The sequence below is a fragment of the Lolium rigidum genome, chromosome 4 (genome assembly GCF_022539505.1).
Source record: "Lolium rigidum isolate FL_2022 chromosome 4, APGP_CSIRO_Lrig_0.1, whole genome shotgun sequence".
Lineage (NCBI taxonomy): Eukaryota > Viridiplantae > Streptophyta > Magnoliopsida > Poales > Poaceae > Lolium > Lolium rigidum.
In genome coordinates this window covers 271955818-271970689 of record NC_061511.1, presented here as the reverse complement: position 1 = coordinate 271970689, position 14872 = coordinate 271955818, and the positions used below count along the sequence as shown (strand labels likewise).

Here is a 14872-nt window from a genome sequence, read left to right as displayed (position 1 = left end):
CATGTGCCTCCAACATCAGTACTGAATATCCAAGTTCCATTGGAAAAAATATTTGCGTCAATCTTTAGAATCTTCTGAACCTTCTTATTAGGGAAAACATGACCATGCATGCTATTTGATTCTTTATATTTGTTGTAGTTCCTTGCCATGGTTGGTTTTTAATCCTATCTAGCATGGAAAACTTTGGAAAATCTCTAGACTTCAAAATGTACATATAATTCAGTAAATGACAATGTGGTTCAGTTAACAGTACAATCAAATGCATAATATTCAGCTAAGCGACAGTGTGATGCAAATGGAAACTTACTTGTTAAACATTTCTAAGATGCTATTTTGTAGGACATCACATTTAGGGATGTCACTTGGAAAGCCCTAACCCAAGTGTAAGTTGTATCTCTTCTAACCATGCATAAGCTTCACGACTAATTGCTTTCATTTCCTTCATGCTAGCTTCCCACTTATTCACAATGTTGCTCCTAACTATTTTCCACAATACGTTTTTGAGATTATCACCTCTGGAAGTTTGTTGAAAATGTTGCAACATGTTCCTAACATGGAATTTTTGCTCAGAATTTGGGAAAAGCTCTTCCACATACTTGACCAGACCCTATAGATAGGAAAAAAAATCAGTTAAGTTAACACAATCAAGTTCAGTTAAGGCTAGAGTTCAAGCAAGACTAATTAAGACTAAAAGTCAGCCAATAACTTAACTATTGACCTTTTTTGTGTGGCATCATAGTCCATGGATAGGTATTTTCTATGCCTAGGTCTTGCTTCAATGTGTGAAGAAACCATCTCCATGTTTCGTGTCCTCAAAGGCAATTGGGAAGATACAATCATTGGGGCCCCGGCCCACAACTATTAGCAGATGACCTCTATATCTTGTTTTAATTTGAAAACCATCTATGAACAACACAAATCTGCAACCCTTAAGAAATATCCTCTTGCAAACATTCACACTTACATAAACATTTCTTCAACCTTGACTGATCATCTAGTGTCAGAAAGAATGTGCTTCGAGGGTTACTACACCTTACCTCATTACCATAGTACCATAAAATTTGTATAGACCAAATTCACCACCATATATCTCTTTCATTGCCAGTCTCCTTGCCCTCTGCATCATTCTTCTACTTAGGTTCGTACATATTCCATTTTTTCTGAACAATCATTGAAAAATTCTTCATGTTCATGTTTTTATTAGCTCTGAAACTCTCAACATAGTTGTATAGCAAGGAAATTTGAAAAGAATGCTTTTGCTTTCCACGTCTTGCTACGTGTGCGCACTAGAAGAGTGCCTCTTCACCATGTAATATTTTTGTTATACTTTCTTTAGATGCCGATAAGTACCAAGTACAACCTTGCTTCCACTTTGTCCTCAATGGAAAGATGGATTATGCATATACTCAGCTCTAAATGTCTTAAATATGAATTTCACATTGTCTTCATGTGAATAAGGTTTCCATAGATCCCCATCTTCTGAAAATACAAATTCAACTTCTTCCTTTCCTTCCTCAGTACCACGTTTCTTCTTGCCTGGCTCACTTCTCTGCTCGTTGTCCTTCACATATTGATCCTCATCAATCTCATCATAAAAAAGATCCATGTCCCCTTCGATCTCATAATCATTGCCCTCTATCACCAATTCATTGTAGTAGGAATCATCGTCATCTTGATCTGAATCATCATTTGTTGATGCTTCCACTGTTAGCACTTTCCTAGTCTTCCTCCTTGTTCTGCTATCACCTAACATTTCAGCTGCCAAGGGCTCTGGTGGCAACCAAGATAGGTCCAGGTCGTTCTTCTGTTGCTTGTTCATCAACTTCAGCAGTTTCATTATGATCTATGTTCCTTTTCTTCATAGGGCTCATAATTGGTGGCATTTGATATACTGGGAACCAAACAACATCATCCGAGTCCATCCTCCTCGGGCTATCATCATGATGAAGATAAATTTTGGAAAACGGTGGCCAAGTAACACAAAGACAAACATTGTTTATGTGTTAGTTTCGGTCCTAATCTCCCTCAAACCATTTTTCTCCAGTGCAAGTATTGTTTATGTAACCTTATCCTCCTTGCCATCTCATAACCCATGTCATTAACATGTGGGCCCACAAGAATTTTGTGCCGCATAGCCCAATATGCGCCACAGAAAGCCTCAATTCTGTCGCGCATATTGTTTTATGCACCACAAAATTCCAACAATTCCGTGGAGCATATTTTTATATGCTCCATAGAAATACTTTTGTGGAGCACGCCTTTTTAAATGCGCCACACAATATATGTCTACCTATAAGCTTTTTCCTAGTAGTGACATTGTTTTCCACAACAGTGATTGTGTTCAATTGACCTTCTCACAGTAATCAAATCAAATAATACACATTACTTACACATGCCCTATTGCTTTTAGCTCCAAACAATTACCACCATGATGAAAAGCAACTGATATTCCATGCTTGATCATGCATCAATCATATGAATGTAACTTGCATCACTTCCCACTCATCCAATGTGTGTAGTAATAAAAAGTAAAATTTACTACCCAAGAGCACATCAAACCCTTTGCCCAAACCATGCCTCAAACCTTAACATTACAACCTCCTAATTATGAACAAAAACTAGCAAAAGTTCCAAAATTTTGTTGGTTCAAGCTCAAAAGGTTTATCTTTACTACCCCAAAACCCTAACCAAACCACTACCGAAACCCCTATCCAAACCTCTTATTCACCACCTAAATTACCTCTCATAAGTGGACTTCCACGAATTCTACCACAAATCACGCAAAAAGGATGTGATTGAGGGGATTAGGTGTTGCCGTAGTCTGGAGGTGCAGAGCCTTCCAGGTGATGTGTAGGAGCCATCCCCGCCGCCTCCTACCAAGTGAGAAGAGCCTTGGTGGCTCCCGTCCACCTGCATGCCAACGAGGGCCATCGTGACCAAGTGCCTCTATCTTTCCCGCTCCCTCACCTCGAAACTATCGTGGGCAGGACAAAACATACCAAGAAGCGGAGGAGGCGAAGAAGATGAATAAAATAAAGAGTCTTTTTTGTAAAAACTGCAGCCGGTCAGAACACCGTTATCATTGCCACAAGGGTCCCACATGGCCAAGTTAGAAAATACGTACTTGCAATCCTCTGCGGTGACTGTAAATTGAATTTTTCTAAATACAATGACCAAATTAAATTATTCACAGTCAAGAGTGCATACCGAATGGCTTTGAATAAGCTGATGCTAATGCAAGACCGTGGGGCGACAAGCTCCAGACCAGATGAAGAGCGTCCATGTTGGAAACTAATCTAGGAATGCCCTGTGCCACCCATGATCAAAAACCTGGCTTGGAAGATTGTGAGAAATGCAATTGCAACTCAATCAAATATGTGTAGATGGGGAATGGCTACATCAGCCGTATGCCAAATCTATGGAAGGGAAGAGGAAGACACATTTCATGTGTTCATTCGGTGCACACATGCCCGAGCCCTGTGGTGTGCAATGAAAGAGGTTTGAGACTTGCTTGATGATAATCTCATACGCCATACATGCACACAATGGTTACTGAACTTGCTGCATAACATACAGCTGGACATGCGAGCTATGACGTTGATGACCTGTGACGAATTTGGCACAATCACAATAAAATTACCCATGACAAACCTTGCGCGTCAATCAAAGGTTCTCGCATGCTCCTGGTAAGTTACCTGAATTCCTTCCTTCTAATCAAATATGATCCTGGAGATGTTGTAAAAGGGAAGATGGTCATCAACCAACACAGAGGTTTTAAGAAGGATAAGAGGGGAAATCGATGGGAGGCAGAAGGTGAAGCAGAAGTGGATGGCACAGAGGAACGGCAAAACTGAATGTGGATGGAGCTTTCTCAGGTAATGGAGGTGCTGAGTTGGCATGGCACTACGAGACCATCAAGGCAATCATCGCTGCAGCGTGTAGGGATGTTCAGAACTGCAGAAATGCCACGAAGGCAGAACTAATGGCCATTGAGAACAGCCTGCAGCTGGCTCTGCATTGGACAAACCTGGGCTTCGTACTAGAAAACGGACTGGCGTTTCGAATCAATGTTATTCGTGAGTTGTTAAGGAAGAGAGATTAGAATAGCTAAGATAAGCTGAGATGTTAATCAGGTTAGTCATGAGCTAGCAAAGCTGGGTAGAGTCCATCTTAGAACAAAGATTTGGCTGAGGAATTTCCCCCCGGAAATTGCCGAGGTCATAGAAAGTGATTGTAACCCTATTTCTAGTTAATGAAATCTTCTTTTCCCCGCATTTAATTATACCGACAAGTTTCATGGCTTCCAATGTTTTACTCTAGTCTAGAATAAATTTGTGATACGTCTTTGTTGTATATCGCATTATCACTGTACCGTCGAAAAGATGGCCCACCGTGCTCAATCATCCCGTCATCCGAATCCTAGGAATCCAGAGCCTCTCCGAGAAGGCTCCTCGCCTCGCCGACGTATCTTCGTCGCCGTGCCTGAAACTGTGCGAGCCCCCGCGCCGCCTATCCGGCCAAACTGCGCCGCACGTCGGCGCGTGCCCCGAGTTTTCGTCTCCTTCAAGCCATCCCGCCGGCTCCTCTTTCCGCCCTCGCGGCAGCATTTGGTCGAACATCTGTGAGCTCCCCTCCCTTCCCCTCCCCTCCTGACTGACACCCTCTCCGTATTAATTTATTGAGTGTAATCGCTGTAATGGCCTGACATGGATCATCCCAGGTGTTTCCTCACAGTCAGGGGCTGCGGCATATCGATTGCTTAGACAAGATATGTATGCAAGGCCAATAGACCATATGCTAAATTGGAGTACAAAACCTACGAAATTATGCGGAACAGATTTGAATTATAGACAGCTAATTCCTGCATAATCGACATTTTTTTGTCAGTTTAACCAATTTAGTCTTGCTACCCACTGACAGTGAGGCTTGTTAGCTAGAGCTAATTAAGGCTACATCATTTAGCGTTAGGTCATTTGGTTAAATACGTGGGTACGTTCAGTTTAACCAATTTATTCTTGCTACCCACTTAGGCCTGTTGCTAAAATAAGGAAGTTCGTGTCCATTTTGCGCGAGCTACAATAGCATTGCCATCAAAGGTGTTGAACCCCATCCTTTATATCCGCTGTGAAAAGCCTTAACTGAAGTTGTGACAGCGGTTGCTCAATGCCACCGCAGATTTCTTGAAGTACTTATGCTGAATAATGATCTGATGCAACTTTACTATCGAAACCCTTTAGGTGCTTTCGGACCGTGTCAGTTTTCTTCGAGGGTGCATAGGGGGAATTCCGTTTTGTGGAATGTATACTATCATTTAAAAAAAAAACGTGGTTGCTTATGTTAGGTGGTGTATATTTTTGTTGATCCATATCCGTTTTAAGGAAATTCTTGTTCTGAATAGCATGTAAGCACACCTCATTTATACTTTAGTGCCTTGATCCATTCTAATAGTTGACGGCCTTTCAGGAAGAAAGTGATTTGATTTTATTGTGCTTCAGTTTACTGTAATTTCATAGCAGGGGAAGTGCTGTCACTGTCACATCCATATGTAATACCAGAACTAGCTCACTTATTGTTGTTCCAGCTCCTTATAGCTTGATGGCATGGAGAAGCAGTTTTTGTTTGACCAACCATGTACTGCAGTTTATTACTTTACCAACATGTGCTTTATATTGTGTAATATCTGGGTTAACATTTCCTTTGAAACAACAATAATTATTAAGCTAATCATTACTCGTACTATTTTTGAGGTCTGGACAAGACTGCATAGTTTAATTTTTCGAGAAATCCACCAACGACGACTCTGCCTCCCGGGTCGCTCGCGCGGGCGACTCCGGAGGCGACCACCCCAAACCCTAAAACCAAACCGAGCTCCCCTGCTCCCTGGCCGCCGCCGCCGCCGCCGGCGGTGGTGGCGGCGCCCGGCCGCCGAAGGCGGGGGGCTGTGTGCGTGGCGCACCCTGACGGAGCTCCTTCGCGCGGAGGGGCGACGTCGCGCGGGTCGCGCGGGCTGCGGGGCGGCGTGGTGTAGGGGCGGGGAACGAAGACGGCGCGCGGCGGCGCGGCGCCAGGAAGCTGCGCGGCGCGGAACGCCTGCTGGTGGCGGTGGCGGCGCGCCTGCAGGCGGCGGCGCTCGGGCCCGATCTGGGCCTGACCCGGGCCGTGCGAGCCGCAGCCGTGGCGCTCCGCGACGACGCTAGCTGCGGGGCTGGCTTCCCCTTCTTCGACCCCCCTCCTCCCACCCTGCTCCCGGCCGTCGCTGGTGGAGGACGTCGGACGTGCGGGCATGCGAGCAACGGATCCCGGCGGCGGCAGCTGCGGGCCGGCGCGGCGGCGCCTGCGTTGGCCGGTGCCCCTCCTCCTGCGACGTTTCTAGGCTTCCTCCGAGTGTCGGTCTACTCCAGCAACCTTCATCGCCACCTCCAGGCTACCCCTGCACCATTGAAGGTCCTGTTCGTGGGTCGGGGCGAAATCCCCGCGCGGCAACAGCCTGCGCTGTCAACGGCGACGCCCGAGGGTGCCGTTACCTTCTTGGAGGCGTTGGCATGACCCTCACCGGACTTCCTCCTCGAGCATCGGGGGAAACCCTAGGTCTGGCCTGCTGGACCGGGCAGCGGCGGCGTCTCAGCGCTGTTCCCCTCTTGAGGGCGCTGCTTTGGCTGCAAGTGGAGTATTGGTTGCTGCAGCTGGATGTTGGTGATGCGTCGCTACGGCGTAGACTGCTTCACAAGGCATGGAAATCCAGGGCGCTGCGTATGCCAAAGCCGACGCCTCCCGATGATTGCTACACCAGTTCCAGCTAGGCCCTGCCTCCCACTTGCCGACTCTCTTGGCACATGATGGGTGTGAGGTACGTTGGCCTGAGCAGTCTTGGAGCTGCAATCGTCCTTGGAAGAGTCTGGCAACGGCGGTGTCGCTGCCCTGTTGTCCCAAGTCTGAATGCCTCACCATTCTTGGTTGGAGGCAAGGCTAGGCGAGGCCTAATGTTGTTGCGGTCTGTAGTCGAGGGCACCTCCTTACCAAGTTGTAGTCGCTTGGTGAGGACGGTCGTGTGTGTGTGTTGTGTGTGTGTGTGTGTCCCTCCTTCTGGAGGTTGTACTCATGTTGTCTTCTTCCTGTTCAATGAAATGAAACGCAACATCTCTTGCGTTTTCTCGAAAAAATTACTCGTACTATTTTTGCAGTAAAAACTGTTATCTTCAGTTGTTCACTCATGCCGTGAGTGCATAACCACACTGTAAATATTACATTTCTTACCATAATTTATACTTTTCATCAGAGAAAAGTTTCTTGTAGCTTCAGTTTGTGTTTTCTTGTGATTTCCAAGTCCTGACGCTTAGGTAACTGGATCTGCTTGACTAATAACATCGACACTCAGCAGGAAATTCTGTAGTTTGCCATGTTATTCTTCAGGCAACTATTACCAAAACTGGCACTCACAACCATGGTACCACAAGGATTGAGTAATGCTGGTACATGGGTTCGAGTTGATTTTTCAACATCCAAAGTGGATGCAATTATCAGTTCTCTGGTGTTTTGAGACCACATAATGTGAAGCACTGACATGACAAACTACTTTTCGGTCACTGCATCTGTAGGTAACCCAAAATCAAGCACATTTCATAACTTTTCATGGTGACAGTACTAATTCTTATGTTGTATGTCATCTCGTAGCTGCTGATAGAATGGACATAATGGATTAGACATTACATTGACTTCAAAAGGAGGTCAATCATCAAATAGTAGTTCCGGCCCCGGGCCACTTTATTTGATGTCAAATCAACTTTTGGTTTTTTATGTACAACAGTTTTTGCCCAACCGATGTGATGTTCTGGAATTATCCCGATTTCCTTAATGATATATGGCGTGCATATATGAAATGATGCTTTCTGATTTTGTCTGCAAAGTGTTGAATCCTTCTGAATTTACCACTCAGTTAATTAACACGGTTTATATAATTGATGCACCTCTGGTAATAATAATAATTGCATTAAGACCAATGTGTTAATCTTTTTTTCTTCTGGTAATTTACTTTGTCAAAAACTCAAAATGAATTGTTATGGAGCCGTTAATGCAAGCATGAAATTTGAAATACTTATGGAAAAATGACTTTTTTTTGCAGGGATATGGCAAAATGATTTTTTTTTGCGGGGATATGGTAAAATGATTTGACATACTAGGATGACATGCTAGTGTCATAGCTGAGTGCTATAGATGCCAAGTGTGACATGCTAATGCAGATGGCAATATCTTTAGGGTGCAATAATTACTATTTAGATGATTTGCAATTAATCCAGACAAGTAGCAGATTGAAACAAAACTGGATTGCTACCAAATCTGCTAAGACCATTGAAGATCCTTCTAGTTCCAATATCGTTACAATTATGTTGGACACTTTTTGTACCAGACCATCTAGTAACATGCACTAATCGGTAGCAAAAATAGTACGCTTTCTACTTTAGCTTTGTGTTGTGCCATATTCCATCAGTTACTTTCTACAACAACATAAAATAGTTTAGCCTCCAAGCATTCAAAATATGCTTAGAACTTGAACTATCTTGATCAACCTGGTACTGTACGGATGTAATTTCATTCTATCTTCATGTTTTTCGCCTCATGATCTAAATCCCAGATAGCTCCCTGTTTCTGTTAAATGTCTAATATGCATATACTGATATGAATTTGCAAGTTGAGCCCGGGCTCCTCGGGTCCCTGTTTTTTAAAGAATCCAAAAAACTCATGAAGTTCTTATTTACCACAAATACATACACACCTTAACTACGTACCTGTAATTTTTTATAAAAAATATGTTAATTTGAGGGCTACAGAAGAAAAAAACAGAAATATGGGTCTATAATAGATATACTGTTCACTATTATAGACCCCACATTGTATTGCACGGCCCACAAATGAAAACATCTATTTATGTAATTTTACATGCATGTAGATCACACCTATATGTACATGTGGGATATTTTTCATACTTTTCTTAATATTCGAACTATGATCTTAAATGTTTAAAAATAATGGATGCAAGGAGCCCAGGCTCAAAAGAAGAAAAAAACCACACTATACTTATCCTTTTTTTCCGCTGTTGTGCAATGTGTGTGCTTATGTGAATGCTTTACCTTTTGCTTAGTTAGTCCATCCCTTTTCCACTTACTTGGATGCTTACAATTATTAACTCTAGCCTTTGGTAAACTTGATGTTGTATGACTTGATGCCATTATATGGCGAAAATAGGGGTGATCGGCTTCCAGGTTTTTTTATACCATCGGTGCCTAGTACTTAGGGTGTAGACTGTAGAGTTATAATTTTGTGGTGTGTCCCTTTCTTCGGCTGTACATAACTTATCTTCTACCGATGCATCAAGACAAAAAGCTTTTTGCATTTCCCAAAAAACTTGGTGCCAAGTGAACTCTTACACTGATTGATCGTGAATGGACCGCCAAGCTTTTAATGGATGACCGATAAGAAAATACTAGCATCAGATTCATGATGTAAACCGATTTTCAATTAAAGTGATATATTAATTCCTCAAGCCATTAGTTAGAGGTAACATGCAAGTCATACCTCAACCAGAAAAGCATCAACTTTGGGTGCTTTGCATTAGCTTCTTTCCTATGCTGTTCATGTGTACCATTTCACAGTGCTGTTCGTTTCATATGAGTCTTAAAAGTTTGGTATTAGTTTGCTCAAGTAAGTATAGGTATGCCTACAATTCCCCTTCTGAACCCAATTCCTTAATTTGTGGTTGCGAGGAAATTTTCGTAAGATTCAGATTATATGAGCATATTATTTTTAAAAGAAATTTATGGCTTCTTACAGATATATGTCGTACTTTTACCTTCACGAAACTTGATTCATTTGTTGCATGTATACAGGTTTTTTCATATGTCAGACACCATTTTTGTTGATGATCAGTCTACCTGGGAGCCCCTTTTTATACTGTCATCAGTTGACACAGTACTCAGCACTCAGCAGCATGTGTTCCACTAGTTAGTGGTTCAATTCATCATTGCACGGCTTTGTCCTCGTGCAGTAATAACAACTGGAGCTCTCATGCTTCATGGGCGGATATAATCCTCAAATGATTGCTTCAAAAGAGCATCAGGCGCAACTCAAAGGGAAGGTAATGTTTTCACTTCTTTGATCTTGTTGCTAAAAGTATTATGAGGATTACTAGTCACTAGTTAGTACACTGTCATACATGCTACAGTTCGTTCCCTTTTGCAAAGTAACTACAATTCTGTACAAACACAGACATATGATCCACATAAACATTTTCACACTAGATGATGTCACAAGGACAAGGGTCGTGATGCTGATGCCTTTTGAAATATACCCTGTCCTGGAGCTAGGATCGCCAGGGGGTCATAGGTGTTTTTCCTCTGTTGAAATGTGTCCCACCTTGCCCCATAGTGGGCCTTCCACTCTGCTTCTGTGGTGTAGTTTGGCAGATATTGCTTCACCCCAATACTTGCTTCGTTACAAAACTCTATTATCTGTCTGTTCAGGTTCAATGTATGTTCGATGCTGTAGGGGCCTAGTGCCGAGGGTAGGAACCCGACCAGGTAGAAAATCTCCCCATCTGGTATGACCACTGACGTTCTGTTGTCCCATCTGCATGAAACGAGATGAGTCATTTGCTAGGCAACAGTATAACATCATGTAGTATCAGAGTTTCTCAATGGGGGTTTGTGATCTCAGACATTAAGGAGCTTTTACCTGGACTTGTTCGCTGGGTAGATCAATATGGGACCATTGTTATTATCTTTGAGGATTTTTTCAAAGACCTCTGTCGCGAATTTGTGGATCGTGCTTCTGGGGATGATGAGATTAAGCCATGGGTGTGGGACTTCCCACAAGCCCTTAGCTCTTAGTTTCAACTCAGATGAGTGCACCCTATCCAAGAACTCCATGTAAGTGACGTCTGTGTGGAATAAGGAGGCGGGCGTGTATCTAAGTTGAGATAGTAGTGCATTGACCTCCTGTAAACATGAATAAATATGGAATTCAACCAGTCAGACAATCTGATAGCACTTAATGTATAAACATATTTAATAACACAAGATAAATCGTTGCCTCACCTGTTCCATGATGTCAGCTTCTTCAGGGTTGAAGTTCTTTGTCATCTCGAGGCAGAAGAGCACCTTTTTATCTGTTTTGAACTGGCTAGCTCGCACCGCGTCCTGTGGATTGAATGATGACCTCCAGTTGTTAAGGATGCCTGTTTTGTTTATGATAACAAAACCCTCAATGTAGTCGAAGGTCTTTTGTGCAGAAATAAGCATCTCCTGGTCCTCGGTGAAGCTCGCGAAATCTAAGTAGAGAACTCTTATCCACCTTACCTGTTGTACATCCGATCAACCCATGAGCATGCGCTTATTAAAATGTCACTAGCATGGATTTGCCAAAAATGAGTTGTTTCGACTTACCATCTGTGGAGCAGGCTCAAGAGCAATCCTGGCCCGAGTGATGATGCCAAATTGACCTAGACCTCCAAGAGCAGCATGGAAGAGATTAGAGTTCTGTTGAGGTGAGCAAGTGACAACGTCACCTCTTCCTGCATTTGACAGTCATGGTACAAAGTTAGATACATAATTTACTCTTTTAGCTGTTCAAATCATCATAATATATAGGTCTGCCATTACCAGTCACAATCTCCAGTTCTTTCACATTGCTGATCTGTGGGCCATGCCGGAATGTCTGCCCGCTGACGCCCGCATTTGATAGTGTGCCCCCAATTGTAAGATGGAGGTAGTCTGTCCATGACTTCGGTGCCAAACCATACTTCAATGTCTCGTTCAAGACATTTATCCAGAGTTCTCCTCCTGAGGCATCCACATAGGGTGACACACCAGGGTGGACCTTCATGCTATCACTCTGGAGGGATTCCATTCTGATGACAATCCCTCCAGCAGCCTGGGACTGCCCATATAGAGAGTGCCCATGCCCACGAGCTGCTACTGTGAGTGCGGAGTGCTCACCCATCAAGAACACATGCCTCACAGTTGTGGCGATGTCAGCCACTGAGCCTGGGTGGAGCACAGCGACTGGCAGGAAGCAAGAGAGGTTGCCGAAGTCCTGTGCAGCAGCAGACAAGTCATGGAAGCTGAAATGGCCGTCAAGGGAGAGTGCTCCCAGGGATGCAGATACATCTTGTTTGGGCACATGCATGGCTGTGACTCCACCAAGGCCTAGCAACAGGAACAGCTTCAGATACTGCAGGACTGGTTGCTTCATGGCTCTTCTGTAGGTTTTGCAGAACAAACAAGTTTGGTGGTGATATTTGAGGAGAAAGATGAAAGCTGTTTAGCTGGGTAGTAGTTCACTGCAAGAGCATAAAGATGAGAGTGGAGATGGAGGGAGAGCATGAGTTTTAAAGGAGAAATGGAAGGGCATGTATGTGAACTGATGCAGGAAGTGGTGCGGTCAAACGAGTCTAGGACACTGTTTGGTAGACCAGGAGACCCGTGCGACCGTGTGAGGACAGGCTGCTCGGAAAATTTGGATCAAGATATGTTTCAGTGGTGCAATGGTTCCATTCTAGAGTCTGGTATTCATTCTTTCTGGCTTCTGTTTTAAGCATCTTGCGACATCTGTCAGTAAGCCTATGGAGGAAGGGCAAAAAGATGCATTCGCCCAGTATGCTCTGTCTATCACTGCACATATCACTCACTCTACCTTGGCCCTTGCCAGGAGAACAGTGACGGGGCAAAGATCAAATGTGTGCAGTTAACAGACAAAAATATTAAAATTGCATATCTGATGTGCTTCTCTGCAGGATTGACCTTCTGAGCAATTCAGATGGTAGTAACAAATTGATTCAACTGGCAAACCTTATTGCTATCAAGCAGGGCCACTTGATCCCTCAAATTCAATTGATGTTTTGCAGGAGAAGCCAAGGTGTTATCTCCGTGCTATCAGATTTGTTGTGACAAGCATCCTGGTGAGCATGTCTGATAAAGCTTATTCCCAGATGTTTGTTCAGATGCTGGGGGGCCGTTTTCTGTCTGCATGCACATCTAATTTCTCAGAACATGTATATCGGTAAGAATCCTTTTGTTTGGCCATTTCTAGACATGTTGATACATCGCTGATAGGAATATCCTTTTCAATATTTTGAGTTCTGGAATTTGATTATTTGTGGTTGGCTGAATTGTATGGACAAGGATCACCTAAGTGTTCTTCCTTTTTTTAGTGACCAGGAGCTTTCACTTGATATTGTAGAATCTTTTTACCCACATGGCATTGCTCGCCACCCTAGCTAGCTATCCAATTAGTCTTGCATGTTTCCCATCCGATTATCCGAAAGTTTCTTGGAATAAAATCTGTAATTTTAGGGTACTTTTTTGAAGTTGTTATATTTTTCCAGGTCTTTGTTGTTTCCCGTATCTGATCATATCTGTCTGAAGGCAACGTGAAATAGTGTATGAAACAAACTGAATGTTCTGTCTTTTCTGTGCTTTACATCTATGGTGACTAGAAAACATCTTTTTATTGTACTCATCGGTTCTGTGGATAACTAGGAACTCCATGAAACAGAGGAACCAAAGAATGAATACACCGTGTAAATTAAGGTGGAGATGAGGGGACTGGGCAAATAAGCATTTACTTTTTACCAGACATAAGATTACGCCTGATTGTTTACATAGTGTTTGCTTGATGATTTGATTCACTTCTAACTGATCATATATTCTATAAAGACATCAACAATGGTTAGTGATGTCAAATAAAATAAACCATAAATATATCAGTCAAGTTAAAACAGCTAATCAAACTAGGTAGATCTGTTTGGTCAATAGAGAGAGAAGGTAGTCAACAAACATATGGCTATATAAGCAAAGCTGGGTCCAGTAAGGGCTCCTTTAACATCAGCAGTGGTATGTTGTTTGTATATGTATTACAGTCCACATATATGTTTTTGACGTGATACCGTTAAGGCATCAATGTATATATTAGTACATCAATACATGTCGAAGGGGTACATCCACTGAAACCTATAATACCAATTATGTACTGGACCCCTTCAACCAACCATACTACTATTTTAGTTTCAAAACTGTACATTCAAAACCTATAATACCAATTATAATACCTGGATGTTCGTTCTCCAGGACGGTTTGGTTTGAGGTCTTCTTGTGGATCCGATTCACCTCTGGTCCTCCCACAGTCGAGGGCGACTTCGCGGAGTGGTGGTCGCTGGTGGTGCGGACCGCCCCTCGCCAGCTGCGCAAAGACACTTCGTCGGTAATCATGCTTACGACGTGGTGGATTTGGAAACACCGGAACGCGGCAGTCTTCGACAACGCGCGCCCCTCGGTGACGTCCCTGTCCAATGACATTGCGGCCGATGCGAGGTTATGGGCGGACGCGGGAGCCCGGGGTGTTCGCCAGCTCCTCCCCTAGATTAGGTTTTTTTCTTGGGTCGAGTTGTATGGCGGGGTGTGGTCCTTCCGGGGACTTGTACATATAAACTTCTTTCTATCAATGCATTGAAACACAAGGCTTCTGCGTTTCCACGAGAAAAAAACTGTCACTTATTGATTTGCACGTTTTAAATATTTTGGAATGTGAAATATTTCTTCCCACTTTAGATTCCGGGGATCACATGGCATTAGAATCTGAAGTATTGCAACTAAAAGAATAATGGTCGAATGTCACATGGTAGGTACTAGGGGCAATGCTATTTTTTCTGAATAATATACTCTACAGCTTGTGGCAAAAGTGGCATCCTAATCTTATCTTTGTCTGCAGGAATGTGGCTGCTACCACCAGTGATAATACCTAATATCACTATCCAAGAATGACTTCATATACCTGGCTTTCCTTTCTATGCTCTGTCTTGAGAGCACACGTATTGATCCGTCCC

At 43.3% G+C, this 14872-nt stretch overlaps 1 protein-coding gene across 9 annotated transcripts; it reads left to right on the top strand.

Moving 5' to 3' along the window:
• The first annotated feature begins 4521 nt into the window (after positions 1 to 4521).
• Positions 4522 to 14872, top strand: LOC124707763. 9 transcript variants are annotated; one of them, XM_047239447.1, is made up of 4 exons: positions 4522 to 4621; positions 7379 to 10129; positions 12896 to 13050; positions 14118 to 14502. In XM_047239447.1, the coding sequence occupies exons 2-4, from the start codon at positions 10067 to 10069 to the stop codon at positions 14407 to 14409; spliced, it is 510 nt and encodes a 169-aa protein (XP_047095403.1). In that variant the 5' UTR covers positions 4522 to 4621; positions 7379 to 10066; the 3' UTR covers positions 14410 to 14502. The 9 variants fall into 9 exon arrangements, 7 of the variants coding, with proteins under 7 accessions (XP_047095403.1, XP_047095408.1, XP_047095407.1 ...); XM_047239452.1 differs by having other exon boundaries at positions 4548 to 4621; positions 9882 to 10129; XM_047239451.1 differs by lacking the exon at positions 4522 to 4621 and having other exon boundaries at positions 7170 to 7591; positions 9882 to 10129.